Source organism: Argentina anserina, chromosome 5, assembly GCF_933775445.1.
Source record: "Argentina anserina chromosome 5, drPotAnse1.1, whole genome shotgun sequence".
In the NCBI taxonomy this organism is placed as follows: Eukaryota; Viridiplantae; Streptophyta; class Magnoliopsida; order Rosales; family Rosaceae; genus Argentina; species Argentina anserina.
The window spans coordinates 2,394,856-2,410,041 of NC_065876.1; the positions used below are offsets into that span (position 1 = coordinate 2,394,856).

Consider the following 15,186-nt stretch of genomic DNA (forward strand, 5'->3'; position numbering starts at 1 on the left):
ATTTACTCCTTCAGATTTTTATGGATTTTGAATAAAATATAAATCAATAAGTGTAGAAATATTTGATCATACACAAATTATACTCTGTAGGCTGAATTTTAATTTCGTTTTTAGTGACTAAGGATTGATCGTCAAACAATGGTAATAATTAGAGGGGATGGCTCCCCATGCCAACTAGATTTTCAGCTATAATTTACTCTCCCAACTTTATATTTTGAGAAACATATATGAGCGTCAATTTAATTATATACATTATGGATTTAACAGTACTGTAACTCCTTGGTTTCCTTTTTCAAATTCAAAAATGCTCATTATCTTGCCTCTTCTCCTCCTCCAAGGCTCCAATAATTAATTAGGGCCTCTCTCCCTCTCCTCTCTCTCTCTCTCTCTCTCTCTCTCTCTCTCTCTCTCTCTCTCTCTCTCGCTCTCTGATCAAAATGTGCACACCATGGACGATAACAAAGCTAGTGAAGAAGGACTGTGCTTCATGCTTCTTGGCTTGCAGGTTTCCTCTAGGTAATTATTAGTCTCTACGAAACCATATTCTCATTCATCATTTGCTCTTCAATTCCCTCTAATTCTGCTTCCAGATGATGAAGCAGTTGATGACCGTGGAAGGTATGCTACAACAACACCACCTCAGTTGCCAATAACAAACATGGCCTTCGATTATCAGCGTGATTCTGGAGGAAATGAGGGTATTAGGAACAAGAACATGTCCCCCTCTCGCCACAAAAGTTCATACCCATCAGCTCGAAGGCGACTGAATCATGATCCTACACAGGTTAGAGAGATTACTAGTACAAGCACTAGTATCAGTAGTAGTGCTTCCAGGCGAGTTCGATACAAGAGTAGCTCTGAAGAATCAAGCTGCAGGCAGCCACCACATTTCGCAGACGATGATCAAGACTACATTGTGTTCTGCTTCAAAGAAGATGGAGCGTTCGAAGTTACGAAAAATTTCAAACCAAAAGGACAGAATTCCATGGACAGCACCTCATCATCAAAAAACTCGAGGCAGATCAATCGAAAGGTTAGGCACCATGTCATGTTTAAAGTTTTTCTTTCTTTGAACATACTGAATTAGAAAATTATAAGCAAGTTATCATTTGCTTTTCAAAAGCATGTGATATCAATATTTACCCTACAATTGATGGCAATTTTAACATCTTTGACCAAAAAAGAAAACTCCTATGTTCCAAATATGTGATGTCTTCTTCTTCTTTTCTTCCTTTTTCATAGAATGAAGATGAGGAAGGAAAGAACATACGCTTGCATACAAAAGCAACTCCTCCTAGTAGCATGGGAGAGGTCTCTGAAGAATCGAGTGACTCTAATCAATCGGCCCACAGCACAGCCTCTTTCGCATTCCCCTTGTACGTAGGCGCATAAACTTTCCTTGTGAAGCACTTCTCTAATAGTATAGGATGTCAATTGATAGAGAGTTAACGTAGTATTGGTTTTGTGAATGCAGGTTGGATATGGAATGGTCAGGGAGCCCTGTCCACATGCCTAAACCAGAAGGGCTGGACTTGAGAAAACACAAGGCTCGGTGCATAGGCCTTCACTTTCCGTGTTGTAGATTCTGAAACTTGCTAGCTGCAAATTGAACGTGAACCAATTACCTGGTCTGAGTAGAAGCAATAGCAGAGAGCAATGGTTCCTAGTATATCTTTTCCAATCAAGATAATCTAGCTGCTCTATATAATCTCCATTTCTGAATTTAAGTTGTATTTGTGTTTTTAAGGAAGCTAAAAACCTACCAGTGCAATGGACTGGGGAAAGTATGTAAACATTCGTTCCAAATTATCTACGACAAGAATTAAGAATACACTAGTGTGTCATCTGTTTCAAATGATCCAAATCATTAGGAAGCTAAATGATGCATAACCAAAACTGAAAACATAGAAAGTAGGCCATGAATAATATACAAACATTCCCACGCGCAAGCAAGAGAGGATAAAGATGCTCAAGGATCTGTGAATTGCACAGCAAGTTACACCTCAATGTTCTGAGTTATTACTTGTTCGTCTTGTTGATCTACTTTGAAGCGTTGAGCCATAAATTCTATGAACAAAAGGACTCGACGTCAGAAGTATACCTCTAAATTTTTCTTGTCAAACTCGTTATTTGGGATTCAGCTTAAGAATAGCATTAATTCAAGTTATGCGGTATCTGCACCAAATTTTCAGATTAACAAATCAGAAAAACACTTGCTTCGTTGTTATACTTTCACAAGGTCACTGAGACCCTCGGCAATTTGAAATAGATCATTACATCAGCTTGATAAGGACGGAGGATTATGCAAATACAGTAGCATAGGTCATACAACCTAGCTCTAGATGTGATTCACAATATAAAACTACTAGGATACAGCATTTTAACGCACAGTTCCAGCCAACCAAGTGTTGATATACCGTGCGGATCTTGGGTGAAATTAGATACGATACCAATAGGAAATCTTACTGTACTATGTTATAAATAAATAACATATTGCTAACAAACAAGTGTGACGCCAGTACTATTTGGGGAAAAATAAAAGTGGAGCTAACATACAATCGAGTTCAATAAGAGCTTTTGAACTCTCCACCATAACTTCAGGATTTCAAAACAAACGATTGAAGGTGTAGCCTTGCACTGGCTGCAGCTGCAATAGATTCTTCATCTTGCCTTTCCCTTGCTGCAACAACAGCAGCTTCGTAAGCTTTTCTAGCAGCTTCCATATTCTGCATCTTCATCTCATCCCAATCTTCCTGTTCATTAAAGCAGAAATCTTTCAATTGCAAGAAAAAGAGAAGCCAACAAACACTTCACCAACAACTTATTAATAATGCATATAGGACGTAAACCATGGTCTCAAACTTCTGAACACACAATACACACAGGATGTCACCCAGATACCGTACAGTACTAATACAAAAGTCTTGATAACAGGATATAGGAATATGAATAACCATGTAAAAGGGAAGGGGTCATGAGCTTACAATATATGGTAGATGATCCACAGTACAAGGTGAAATATCATAATCTTCAGTGTCTGCAATGGTAATAGTTTTCACCAACCCTTCAAATATAGTCATAATTGAGGAAATATCTCCTCGCAAAGAGTCTAGCTCTGTTCGGAGCTTCTCTGCGCTCTTGTTCGATGTCATAGCTTCCCATTGCGACTTCTCCAAAGCAGCTTGCTTGTCAGCAAGCTTGATCTGTGCAAAAAGACATATGTCAATAACAGATTCACAAACAAAGTTGCCTGGATTCTTTTACGGTACATGAATGCACGCGTACCTTTGCATCAGATAGTTGTAGCTGAGAAGCCTTAATTAGAGAATCCTTTTCCACAGCTTGGCGCTTCACTTCCTCAAGTTTTGCTTGAACAGCACTCACTTCATTCTTTGACATCTCCGACGACTTCAAGAGTTCATCTTTCTCCAAAAATTTCCTGTGCAGATCCTCCAACTGAACCCTCAACGCCTCCAACTCCTCATGTTCCTTCTCCGCTGCCACAGCCCTCGATGAAAAACTCGAAACGCTGTCAGCATCAGTGTTGTCACCAGTGGTCTCCCTTTTCTTTCTTGCCGGAATGGACTGCGCCTCATTCCTGTTGGCCACCTATTCCACAGATCATTTACATATTAGTTTCCACAACTACAGTGATGATTACTAATGAAAACTTCTACAAAACTCAAGTATTTACAACTGTCAAAAGGAAAACTCAACAATTCAAAAACTAAAGAAAAGAAGCCATTCAGTATCAAAACATCATGCTCATTACTGCCCATACAATTTTTACTACAAATGGGAATCACTGCAGTTACAGAACACGCACATTTACTTCATCACTGAAAAAGTACCAAAATTTAACCTCAAATATTTCAAGCTCAAAATTCAAAACTTTAAGAAGTAAAAAATCAATAAAAATTCTTACTTTTTTGGACAAGGATTCTCTGGAAGGCATCTTGGTGTACGTAACCGAACCGCGGCGCGTAAATGAACTGCTGGCTTTCCGATCCTGAATCACAAGATTGAGAATTAGAAATCGACACAAAAAAAGCTTCGATTTTTTAGAAACTGCGAGTTGGATTTGGTGGGGATACGATGAGGGACTGGACGAGAGGGACGATCTCGACGAGGTCCTGGAAGAGGACGCGGTCGAGGTTGCCGTTGGCGGCGGAGGAATGGTGAGTCGAGGACGAGTTGGGATCCCATTTCGGGTCGCCGAAATGGGTCGGGTCGTCGTGTAAATCGAGAAAGTGCTGCATTGTCGTATATGGATTGAAATTCAAACTCAAAATCGAGAGAAGAGAAATGGGAGAAGAGGGAGTAGGAGAGGACTGTATGTGGACGTTTTTTTCAAAACCGCTTCATTTCCGGATTATATTTTTTCAAACAAAATATTTGTATTTTGTATTCCATAATTTCCATTGTTTTTTTCAAAAACTTACCCAGTATTATTAAATTTTAGATTATTTCTCACTTGTAAGTTGTAGGTAATAATATTTCAAAATAACTATTTTACTTTATTACGGCCAAAATTCAATATCATAATATTATTTTATAATATCATTTTGTCCAACGACATAATCTTCTTTTTTTAAATAAGAGGTTTTGAGTTTGACTCACATCAGACTTGTTGTAGTATTTGAGATTAAAAAAATAAGTTGAAACCTCTCCTAGTTTGTACTCTCTTAATCCATGAAGAGAGAAGTGAATGAGAGTATCCAATTTCAAGTTATTTTTTCTTTATAGGTGATATGGAGTAACTAAAATTAATTAAAAGGAGATTGGTAAGATCTAGCATGACAGATGAACTGTCCCAAACAAAAATGAAAAGGAGATGACAAAGGAGGAGACATCATCTAGAACATTTGTGTTGGCATTTGGTGAGGTGACAGTTCAGTTACTAAAGCTTCACTAGTACCTGTTTCATGGGTCTTCAATGCTTTGAACTGTCCTTTTATTGTTATCAACCTTCATAGGTCAGTTTGCTCTCTCTAAATGCTTCATATACACTACATGACGCACATTTTTTGTTTTCTGAATCTCTTCATCTCCATCACCATCTCCATCTTCATCTTCATCTTCATTAAGTTGGCATGTCTGGGTTTTGCAATGAGTCTGTCAAGCAAGTGATATCAAAAACTTGGTTTAGGCTCTTCTGGAGATAGAAAGGTAACTCATATATCTCAATAGAAAATTAATTTTGGGCAGATGAAGAAAATTGACAATTGAGTTGGAATTAATTGTATTTGGTTCATCGAAGAACAATGGTTTTTGATCTGATGTGCTTGCTTACCTAAACATAATTATACCACCTAAAAGGCTAAAACTATAATTATAACCCCAACTGTCTTTGAAACACACATGTTATCTAATTCTACCATTTCCCATATCACGCTTATGTGGGTATCTTTTATTGGGTTTGTCACACAATCAAGTCCCTACATGTTCAATACTTATTGCATTTCTGCTTTTGTTGTGAAGTATGAACTGTATCAGTTCAGATGTTAGACCAAACGTCCTAGTTCATATGTTTTTGGGTGTCTTTCATCTCATATTGCAGCCAGAAACTCAGAATCATAATATCATTCCCTAAATTCTTATGGTTACATGCCTTTATATGAGTGTATGACTATATGACACTCCTATTGCAAAATCACTGTTTAGTAAAATCTGCAATTTTTCTGGTGAGTTTGTTTGCTTCTCCATGTTTTTCCTTCTTTCGAAATTATATTATGTGGACTCTTAGATGTTATAAATGATTAATTGAAGGAAAGAGCTTCATAACGCTCAAAGTTTGTATCTTTAATTGATCCAAAGCACTATGCTTTTGTCAATGCAGGTCACTTGAGGCTGGAGTTCATCAGTATATATTGGCAAGGACACTCTAAATTCTAAAATGAATGTCCTATCTCATTTTTTAAATGAAGGAAATCTACTTTCTCAATAAGGATAAGCAGCTTCAGGTACTTGATGCTTCACCTATTTCTGAAATCTTTGTCTTTGATCTGCAATGCAGAGTAATAAAAACTGAGGATTAACTTTTTCAATTACTAGAAAGACTGACTTATGATTTTAGGGTATCAGGGTTTTGAACAGAATTAAATGAAAAACGCTTTAGGGGGTTTTTATTTGTTTCCTACTGTATATGGCAAAACACAAGGTTCAGATCACCTATTTTTCTTGACTGGAAATTTATTTGATTTTCGAAATTGTGATTGGGCTCCATTTGACTTTGGTCTTGGTTCATAACCAATTGGTTTGGAGATTACCATTTTTTACTCTTGTTTCCAAGATGAGTATTAGTTCACTTATATAGTTCTTGTTGCCGGATAGAGAAGTAATGGTGGTATTTGATTTCATGGCTAGATAGCCTGAATTAAAGGATCTAACTTCAATAAAAACATTCAAAGGGTGCAATGATTTTGCAAATTTAAAAAGAACAAAGAGAAGGAAACATTGGATAACAAAAGGTAGAACACAATCTGAGATTCAAAAAGAACAATCCCAAATGATGGTTGTGGAAGATTATGATACCTCTGGAATCTGGTGAGGATTATGCTCTTCATTTACAGTTCTTTTTATCTTCATTAGTGTTTCATTTTGTGGTGTAGGTGTATAACAATGGATCAATTCATCATCTTGTGAAGTACAGATTATCCTATGTTAAATCATTTCTCAATGTGTAGATACACAAGTTTTTATTTTTTCTTCGGGTTGATTACTTGTGAAGTAGGGAATCCATGGATGGTGATCCCACTTTGGTGTTCAAGCCTGTTTACAAGTCTTTCAAATTCAAAACCTCAGAAGAGTCTATAAAAGGACTGAACGTAGAAAAGAATGCCAATTTGAAAGACAACAACGTATTCATTGCCAACCCTGATACTACAGATCCCGAGGTGGTCAAAAGTCCAGATGCAGATGAGCAATGGAAGGCTGCTATGGACTATGACTTACCAGAGTTGGTTGTTTTCCTTCAAGATAGTGGTTACGAGTTTGTTAAGGACATCTGCATCGACGATGGATCAGTGTCATCGCAGAATAAATGTTTGGAAGAGAACTGTGATTTGGATCTTAAATTTGTCTCTTGCATGGTGAGCTCTGATGCCGAAAGCAGCAGCGAATCAACTGTCGAATCTGAGGACTCATCAGAATCATCAAACTCAACTGTATCGAAACATATACCCGTGCAAGCGTGGGAGGAGGATGTAGAGCATCTGGGGAACTTAACAATTGAAGATGGAGAGCACTTTGGGGAAAAAGATTGTACTGTAAGTGATCTTTCAACCGAAAAGACCATATCTGAAACACCGGTTCAAATTAGACAGGTAGACTCTAATGCTTTCCTCAGATTATGCTTTTATACATTGAAGGTATGTACTTCTTTGGGATCTACTTACGTGGTAATCTTTAGAACGGATCGGAGATGTTAAAATGCTGTTTGTTTCACCTTGGTGCTTAGAAAATTAGCTTAAAAGACTCCTTGCTGATGTGAATTTTTTTATACTTCCAGCGCAATACATTTCCTTGAAGAAACAGGAGATTATCATTATCCCCTTGGCTCCTTTTTTTTTTCAGATAACTATGAATCTATGATGTTACGTATCTTTCTGTTCTATTGGTTTTTGTAACTCCTGGCAGTCTATGCTCGATTTCATGTGCATATATAAATTCAGTCACATTTACATTGGAGATAACAAATCAGAAGATGAATGCATACTTGTATAACTCATTTGGTAGTCTGTTAAATTTGTCCTCATTTTTTTTCAGGTTCCAACTAGGGCCATCTGGTCAGATTCAGTGATATTCTCCTCAACTGATGACAATAGGCGAAGCAAAGCCGCTCTCGAAACTGCCTTGGAGAATGCAAGAAGGGGGGAACTATTTCCGTTAAGTGTAGAGTTTCAGTCTCGAAATGCATGCAAAGACGGGATGTCTGGTAGCCTAGCAGGATCAAACAAATCACAACATGAGGGCAAGAATGCAAGAAGAAAGGAGGAAGTTCCACAAAGTGATTCATCCAATGATTGGATGTCAGTTAGCATAACAGGATGTAGTCAATCACAACAGCATCGCTGCGAGAATGCAAGGAGGGAGGTATGGCGTTTAGAGTGTCATCCTCAGGATTCATCCGAAGATGAGATGTCAAATAGTGTAACAGAATCAAGTCAGTCACAACAGCATCTCCGTGGAGAATCCTGTTCTTCAGTTTCAGGGCCTTTAGCAAGATACTCAGGAGCCTTATTAAGTTTTGGTAGCATCTCTTTCGGATCAAACAGAAGTACAACTAGCTCTAGGTCTTTTACTTTTCCTAAGTAAGTATTGCTTGTCCTTCCTACAAGGTATTATGGTTATTTTCTCAGTTGTTGGTAATGGTGAATTGGTGATTGATAGTTAAAAGCTCTTTTCATTTGAACAGGTTATCCACAGAATGGATTGGCAGTCCAGTGAGAATGGTTGAAGCTGATCCGACACAATTACGGAGGCAGCGGCGTTGGGGGATGCGATATCTGTGTTGTAGCTTCTGAATGCTCGTACAAAACTTATAGGTGTCTTGTTGTATATCCTTGATTGCTCGATCATAGTTTGGATCTTTCATTATAATCATTCCTTTTCTAATTTGTCTTTAGTTTAAATGCTTTATGACATGCCTTACAGATTTTAATTTATTAATTATAATCACTAAACAACAGCATCATAACAGTAACAAATTTAGTCCATCTACTTCGTGCAATTGCAAAAGCTGCAGTACTCAAAAATGAAGATGATATTTTATCTTACTCTTTTTATTATCTGGATCAAAACCTTAAGATTTTCCAAACAAAGGATCATGCAACTATTTGGGAGCTAACACAGTAAGATAATCTTCTATGTTCTGTTGAAGGAGAACATAGGGAGTACCGCAGAATGTAAACGGAATTTAAGACATGCTTTTGCAGAAAGAGAAATCATATGATGGAACAAATTTTTAGAGGGTGACTTGTAGGCTTTCGATAATAAATGGGCAAGTAACCTACTTGAAAATGAAGTATTAGAGGAGATTGTGTGGAAGAAAGTGATTCTTTGTACAGTAGGCAATTGAATCAGTGGGATTTATTTCCTACTGAGACTTGAGAACAATGTATTTGGGATCCTATTGCCTACCTTGCCTGACTTATATATATATATATATATATATATATAATCCTCAGGTGATGATATTGAAACTTTTACCTAATTATCAGTTTTTAATCCTTGGTCCTTTTCCATACCATTGAATTTCCATTTCTTTGCCATCAAGCTATATATGATTGTACCCATCAGTACTCTTAAACAGACTCAGCAAGCTCCATTGCCAAATGTTTGGTCCAAACTGGAATTGCCTATAATTTGGCAAACAAGTATAAATGGTGCACCAGAATACCAACTGTGAAAGTCCTCTTCTTCATGATAATAATGATGAAGAAGATAATAGTGATAATGATACATCACAGAACAAAAAACAAAGTCCCACAAACAACCCCATTTGCCCAACTGTGAGATTGAATCTTAGAATGCAGTAGTCACAATCCATGCCAGTCCACCATGGTCCATAACCTATTAAGAACTCAATTGAGGCCTTAATGACATTCTTAATTAGGCAATGAAGCTTCTTCTATGGGTCACATCCTCATCTCCCCTAACTAATTGTGGTGGCTTTGGACCAATTTTATTTGCTGTTTGCACATGCCTACCTAGCAAGCAATGTCTTTCATATTCTCATCTATGTGGAAAGCTGCTGATCAAGTATATACATATTTCTTCCAAGTTCTAGTGTTCTTGGCAAACAAAAACAAAAACAAAGAAATTGATGCCTAACCCGAACACCATAATAAAATAAACGTCGTCTCTATTCTCTGATATACTTTTGTTTTTCTCTAATATACATATTTCATTCAAAACATTTGATTCATATCAAGAACTTATAAAGCCCAGATATTTGAATGTTTGATCATCTATTGAGAAGAAACAGAAGCAACACCAATTGATGGGTCACCATTGCCAAGATTGTGATTGATTCTATGACTGAGACCGTAGGCTGTCCACACAGTCGGATATTATCCAAAACCAAGTTTGAAGATGAACATCAAAAACATGAACTGCTTCAAGGATTTTCCTATGGAAGTTATTGTGTGTAAAGCTAACTAGCTGGCTGGCGTTAATATGTATATATTTATATAGCTATTTCATAATTTTAGCTTCACTTTCATGAGTTTCTGTTGGAGATGAGAGATCTCACATCTGAAAAGTGACAAAGAAAATAAAACTTATAAGTGGGTGGATAATACCCAATTGTACCGAGGCCTTTTGTGATTAAAACCCAACACCTGTGAGGTGGTTAAGTTGGGACAATATCGGTATAGTTGGTCAATGGGCCACGCTTGTCGCTGTTTAACATGGTATCAGAGCGGGTCCCTCTCCAGTCGCGCCTCCAATCTGTTGTGGGCCCGAGTTGGGTGTCGTTATCATACCATCGGAGAGTTTCCGATTAGATGGTCACTAAGTGTCGTGGGATGTTAATCTGTCACGTGCAGACCTAAAAATTAGGTTGCACGTGAGGGGGCGTGTTGGAAATGAGAAATCCTATATTTAAGAAGTGATAAAGAAAATAAAGCTTATAAGTGGGTGGATAATACCCAATTGTACCAAGGCATTTTGTGATTAAAACCCAACACCTGTGAGGTGGCTAAGTTGGGACAATATCGATACAGTTGGTCCATGAGCCACGCTTGTCGTTGTTTAACAGTTTCGTCAATATCAAAATCTCAAATCATGTCAGTTTCATGTGTTTCCAACAATTCACTTTTCAGTTTCCTTTCTCCCAAAAAACATGATGTTTCTCAATTACTGATATGTTTTGCCAATCCACCTTCAATATATTCTAAGATCTCATTCGATTAATTAACTACCGTCTATCAACATACCCGATGAGTGTGAATAATGTCTCACATGTTATGTAGTGGTCTAGAACTTGGAAGTTACCTACATAATAAGATATTTTTTATATTTTCTTTTATGTTTTAATTTTGTTATTTACATTTCTATTCTTTAATTATTAAATAGAATTTCGTATTGACATATGATGAATTGATAAAAAGATGAATACGTATTTTTACCTACGTTTTGATTGACAAAACCTATTTTAGTTGTAATAGTATAGATACATAGGTTATCATTCATTACAAAAGTTTTTGATTATGTCATACCTTTAGTAGATTGTTTCTTATAGTTATCAAACAAATCAAATAGGCCCGCTCCGTTTGGTCCTTTCATGCAAAGAACATACTCATTACTGGTTACACTAAACAAATACTACGTCAGGCTTACGCATTGAAACTATATTGCTACTACATTATCACATGTTGCGAATACAACTTGATAAACCAAAACGATATGCTAATGCATGTTTATTCAATCTTATATTTCGATAATTTAATTAAAATCACAAATTAGTAATTGTTTTTTTATGTAAGGACTAGTGCAATTGCCCTCAAATGTTCATTAAAAAACCGTCAAATAAAAATTAGTAATTATTTTCTATATTGAAAAATTATCTAAAAAGATTGTACATGTACTCAAAGTTTTGTATAATAAAGCACAATTTTAAAGTTTCGTTAGGAATATCAGCTTTACAAGTGTATAAAATTTTCAGCATTTAGGGTATTCACGATGGACTTCCATTATTAATACATTAAGTAAAGATTTTCTTGAACGTGGGGGTAGATGACTAATGATGGCACCTTGTCTATTGTTTTCCCATTGATCTCACATATGGTTTTCTTCATTTTCACACCTATTTTAGTCCTATATATATGATCGATAAGAACTCAAGTAGTATGTAAGAATTCATGCAATATTATTTGTATGATATCTTCTTACACATCTTTATAGAACTCACATAATTTATGTCACATTAGTTTACACATTTACCTCATGAAGGATATGAAAGTATGAAGCTTATACACTAAGAACTACTCAAGAGTTCAACAAGTTGATCGAGAATTCAACAACTAGCTCGTAGCAAACACACTTAAAAAAAAGATGTATATATACTGAGTTTCTCGAGGACAAGTTTCCGATTAATGGCATGTACGTTGTTAGTTGTATATATGAATAGCAGCTAGAATGGAATACATTTCATAACTCATTGTTAACTATGAGAGGTCATATATAAGTCACCGATAAGTAACTATGAAGCTCCGATGGAAAACTAGGGTTCCGACTTGAGTGTCGAGATTGAGTGCTATTTACAGTCGAACAACTACGTGAGTCATGGGAGTGAAGAATATCTATGTCGAGTCAGATACCCACTTCTTGAAGGAGTTGAAGCTCCTCCACTCTCCGAGTCCCCACATCTCAACTAACCCCCTTCACCCTTCACAGTGGGTCCCAACCCACCCTAACTTCCATGTCACCATCACCACCACCATCACCTAATATTCTAAATATCTCCGATATTAAGAAAACGATAGGGTAAGTTGCTTGTCGGTATATTATATTGGTCAACCCGAAAAATCAAGTCAAATGACGATATATCAGGTCAAACTCGGTTTGACCCGATATATCAGTATTTTTATTTTTATTTTAAAAACCACGTCATTTTGAAATAAAAAATAAAAAAAATTGAAAATTTCGTTGATAGCATTCGATAATGAGAGAGATTATAATGAATGATCAACTCTATTTTTATTAATTAATATTATATATGTATTTTAATTGTCAAAACAATCAAATAATTTTTGTATGAAGTTTATTTAGTACATTTAATTCTAAAAGTTTTAATTTCTCAAGTTTATTTGATATATTTTGATATATATGTTTATAAATATATTAAATTTAATTAAAAATTAGCAAAAACGATAAATTTGATATATCTCAATATATTTCCGTTACATCCTTATTTTACAAAACCAATACGATGCTGATAATCGCTATTTAGACAATTGCCACCACCAACGTACACATGTTCGTTTGTTCCATCTACTACTCTCACCCTAGAACACCGGGCCCCACCAGCCTCTATAAGCAGTAGTACTCCCACTTGTCACAGTGACGACTGAGTAGGACTCACCCCACGACAAACCGACCTCCCCCCACCCCCACCGGCCCAGGCCCATCATCCTTTCCCACGTGTCCCGCAAACTCCCTATCATCTCCCGCCACGTGTACACCAATCCACGGCTCGCCTCTCCGACGACCGTACAATTAAAATCTCCCCTCGGAAATATATCTCCCGTTGCAAACAAGATGACGTTGCCGTAGTGCATGCTCAAAAGGCACTAATTACTTAATTAGTCGGTAGACCTCACTAGATTAGCCGACTTAATAACAACCACCACATTTCATAAGCACAACAGTGAAGCACTCTATTTATATATTTGAATTAATCAAAAATCCAGATACATTAGAGGCAGATCAAACCAGAAAACAAAAGCTAACACAAGATTTGGTTGTACATGACACTCAAGAGGCAAGAACCAAAGCCCCCGAAACACCTTCCGATTTAAGCCCTCAAGAAACCAAGAAAAACATTATAAATATATGAGAAATTTACATACACAAGCAAGTCATATTCAAGATTTAAAAATTATATGAAACTTTCTCTTCTCAAATTTTTGTTAAACTAAATTTGAGAATGTTTTTAGAGATTGTGTTAAAAGTGAGATTTTTTTTAGGGGATGTAGAGACTGGGAGGGTCTTGATCGTTCCATTGACCCTGACTCCAGTATGCTTGATCAACTGTGTTGGGGAGATCAAACAAACCTTGATCACCGGCCGGCTGCCAATCCAGCGCCCCAAGCCCTCCTCCGCCGTTGGTTTTTGTTTGGAACACCGATATATCCACCTGAGCCGTCTGATCCAGCATTCCTCCGGTGATCTCTTGCATCTTCATTTCCTGGCTGTTGTGGTAATTGTGTTGCTGGTGCTCCCACTGGCTTTGCTCAACCTGCTGTTGTTGTTGATGACCACCTTGTGCCGCCGGCTGGTTCAGCCTGAACGGCGAGACGGAGATATCGTTAATGTTGGTGAAACCGAACGGCACGTCGTTCGAGGCCGTGATCAAGCTCGTGAAGGTTCCGATATCCGAGAACATTCCAATCTCCGTGGCGGGCTGTTCGAGCATGGTTGTTGCTGCCAGGAAGTTCACGTTCCCTCCGCCGCTTTGGGAGGCAAATAATTTGGAGTCCAGATGATGATGATTGTCGGGAAGATTAGAAGCCGAAGACGTGGAAGACAGCGCCGAGACAGCCTCCGTTGCCGTTGCGGTGGCCGTGTTTGTAAGGCTTGAGCTCTCGCTGCTAGAATTAGAGCTGGCTTTTCGCTCACGGTTCGGCTGCAGCGGTGAGGCCGGCGACGAAGAAGATGACTTGGACTTGGACCGCTTGGTTTTGCGGCAACCTCCACCGACCGGGACGTTGCGGAGGACGCCACCTTTGGTCCAGTAACGGCGGCAGCTCTTGCAGAAGTGGCGCGGCTGAGAGAGGTTGTAATTGTTGTAGTAGCAGAACTTTGTATTGATCGAGTCGCATCTAGGGCACTTCAAGGCTTGGTGGTTGTGGTGTGGTCGTAGCCTCCTGTCTCCGCCTCCGGCGCCGCCAAAGAACCGCCCTCCGATCGACTGAATATCTTGCATTTCAAGTAAAGAAATCCGATTTACCAACAACTCTGTTTTTGAATATACGATCTTTTCCTGTAAACCAATCTCACATTTGCGGAGACTGAATTCTCATCTCCTTCTTATCTCCCAGACAGTTGTTTTGAGTGGTGCGAGTGAGTAAGAGAGAGAAGGGTGGAAAATTTTCTGGAGAAGAAGGAAATGAAAGAAGTTGTAAACGTTAACGACCGACAAATATCCTCCAATTTTCTTATTTTTGAATTTTCGAATTACGAATTTCACCCCCACATCAGATAGAAATGACAGTACGACACTGACAGGCGTTCAGGCTCTGGAAAGACAAAATTACCCTTAGCGCATAATTTGCCGCGTCTTGAAAGCGGGAAGAGAATGCGTGCAAAGAACGAGAAATGGATGGGACCGAGCCGGTGGTGGAAGACACGTGGACGAAAGAGGGGTAGGGGCACAGGGGTAGTATCGTCCTCCAAATTAGGTTGTCTAGATGTCGACCACCCCATTTTTGACGGGTGAGGGGTGAGTGGAGAATAGCGCGC

General features: G+C 38.0%; 4 protein-coding genes across 4 annotated transcripts; 2 read left to right on the plus strand and 2 right to left on the minus strand.

Annotated features, from left to right (window-relative positions):
* Positions 1 to 404: 404 nt before the first annotated feature.
* Positions 405 to 1,758, plus strand: LOC126794338 (protein BREAKING OF ASYMMETRY IN THE STOMATAL LINEAGE). Its single transcript, XM_050521020.1, has 4 exons — positions 405 to 516; positions 591 to 1,033; positions 1,243 to 1,376; positions 1,475 to 1,758. The coding sequence occupies exons 1-4, from the start codon at positions 438 to 440 to the stop codon at positions 1,587 to 1,589; spliced, it is 771 nt and encodes a 256-aa protein (XP_050376977.1). The 5' UTR covers positions 405 to 437; the 3' UTR covers positions 1,590 to 1,758.
* Positions 1,759 to 2,444: 686 nt separating this feature from the next.
* LOC126794336 (protein MICROTUBULE BINDING PROTEIN 2C) lies at positions 2,445 to 4,346 on the minus strand. The gene is made up of 5 exons (XM_050521019.1): positions 4,095 to 4,346; positions 3,926 to 4,009; positions 3,286 to 3,609; positions 2,985 to 3,203; positions 2,445 to 2,753 (listed from the first exon to the last, which is right to left on the minus strand). The coding sequence occupies exons 1-5, from the start codon at positions 4,257 to 4,259 to the stop codon at positions 2,598 to 2,600; spliced, it is 948 nt and encodes a 315-aa protein (XP_050376976.1). The 5' UTR covers positions 4,260 to 4,346; the 3' UTR covers positions 2,445 to 2,597.
* A 2,394-nt stretch (positions 4,347 to 6,740) lies between these two features.
* On the plus strand, positions 6,741 to 8,644 carry LOC126794012 (uncharacterized). Its single transcript, XM_050520654.1, has 3 exons — positions 6,741 to 7,268; positions 7,768 to 8,312; positions 8,417 to 8,644. The coding sequence occupies exons 1-3, from the start codon at positions 6,741 to 6,743 to the stop codon at positions 8,523 to 8,525; spliced, it is 1,182 nt and encodes a 393-aa protein (XP_050376611.1). The 3' UTR covers positions 8,526 to 8,644.
* Positions 8,645 to 13,373: 4,729 nt separating this feature from the next.
* LOC126794538 (dof zinc finger protein DOF5.4) lies at positions 13,374 to 14,839 on the minus strand. Its single transcript, XM_050521287.1, has one exon. It carries the CDS (start codon positions 14,648 to 14,650, stop codon positions 13,688 to 13,690), a length of 963 nt encoding a protein of 320 aa, XP_050377244.1. The 5' UTR covers positions 14,651 to 14,839; the 3' UTR covers positions 13,374 to 13,687.
* Between the last annotated feature and the right edge of the window lie 347 nt (positions 14,840 to 15,186).

Excerpts from the sequence above, each read along its gene's own strand:
- LOC126794338 (XM_050521020.1), top strand. The coding sequence starts at position 438 with ATGTGCACACCATGGACGATAACAAAGCTAGTGAAGAAGGACTGTGCT. Across the intron at positions 517-590 it reads GGCTTGCAGGTTTCCTCTAG|ATGATGAAGCAGTTGATGAC; the intron begins GTAATTATTAGT and ends TTCTGCTTCCAG. Across the intron at positions 1,377-1,474 it reads GCCTCTTTCGCATTCCCCTT|GTTGGATATGGAATGGTCAG; the intron begins GTACGTAGGCGC and ends TTGTGAATGCAG.
- LOC126794336 (XM_050521019.1), bottom strand. The coding sequence starts at position 4,259 with ATGCAGCACTTTCTCGATTTACACGACGACCCGACCCATTTCGGCGAC. Across the intron at positions 4,010-4,094 it reads CTCTCGTCCAGTCCCTCATC|GATCGGAAAGCCAGCAGTTC; the intron begins GTATCCCCACCA and ends CTTGTGATTCAG. Across the intron at positions 3,610-3,925 it reads GAGAATCCTTGTCCAAAAAA|GTGGCCAACAGGAATGAGGC; the intron begins GTAAGAATTTTT and ends TCTGTGGAATAG.
- LOC126794012 (XM_050520654.1), top strand. The coding sequence starts at position 6,741 with ATGGATGGTGATCCCACTTTGGTGTTCAAGCCTGTTTACAAGTCTTTC. Across the intron at positions 7,269-7,767 it reads TTGGGGAAAAAGATTGTACT|GTTCCAACTAGGGCCATCTG; the intron begins GTAAGTGATCTT and ends ATTTTTTTTCAG. Across the intron at positions 8,313-8,416 it reads AGGTCTTTTACTTTTCCTAA|GTTATCCACAGAATGGATTG; the intron begins GTAAGTATTGCT and ends TCATTTGAACAG.
- LOC126794538 (XM_050521287.1), bottom strand. The coding sequence starts at position 14,650 with ATGCAAGATATTCAGTCGATCGGAGGGCGGTTCTTTGGCGGCGCCGGA.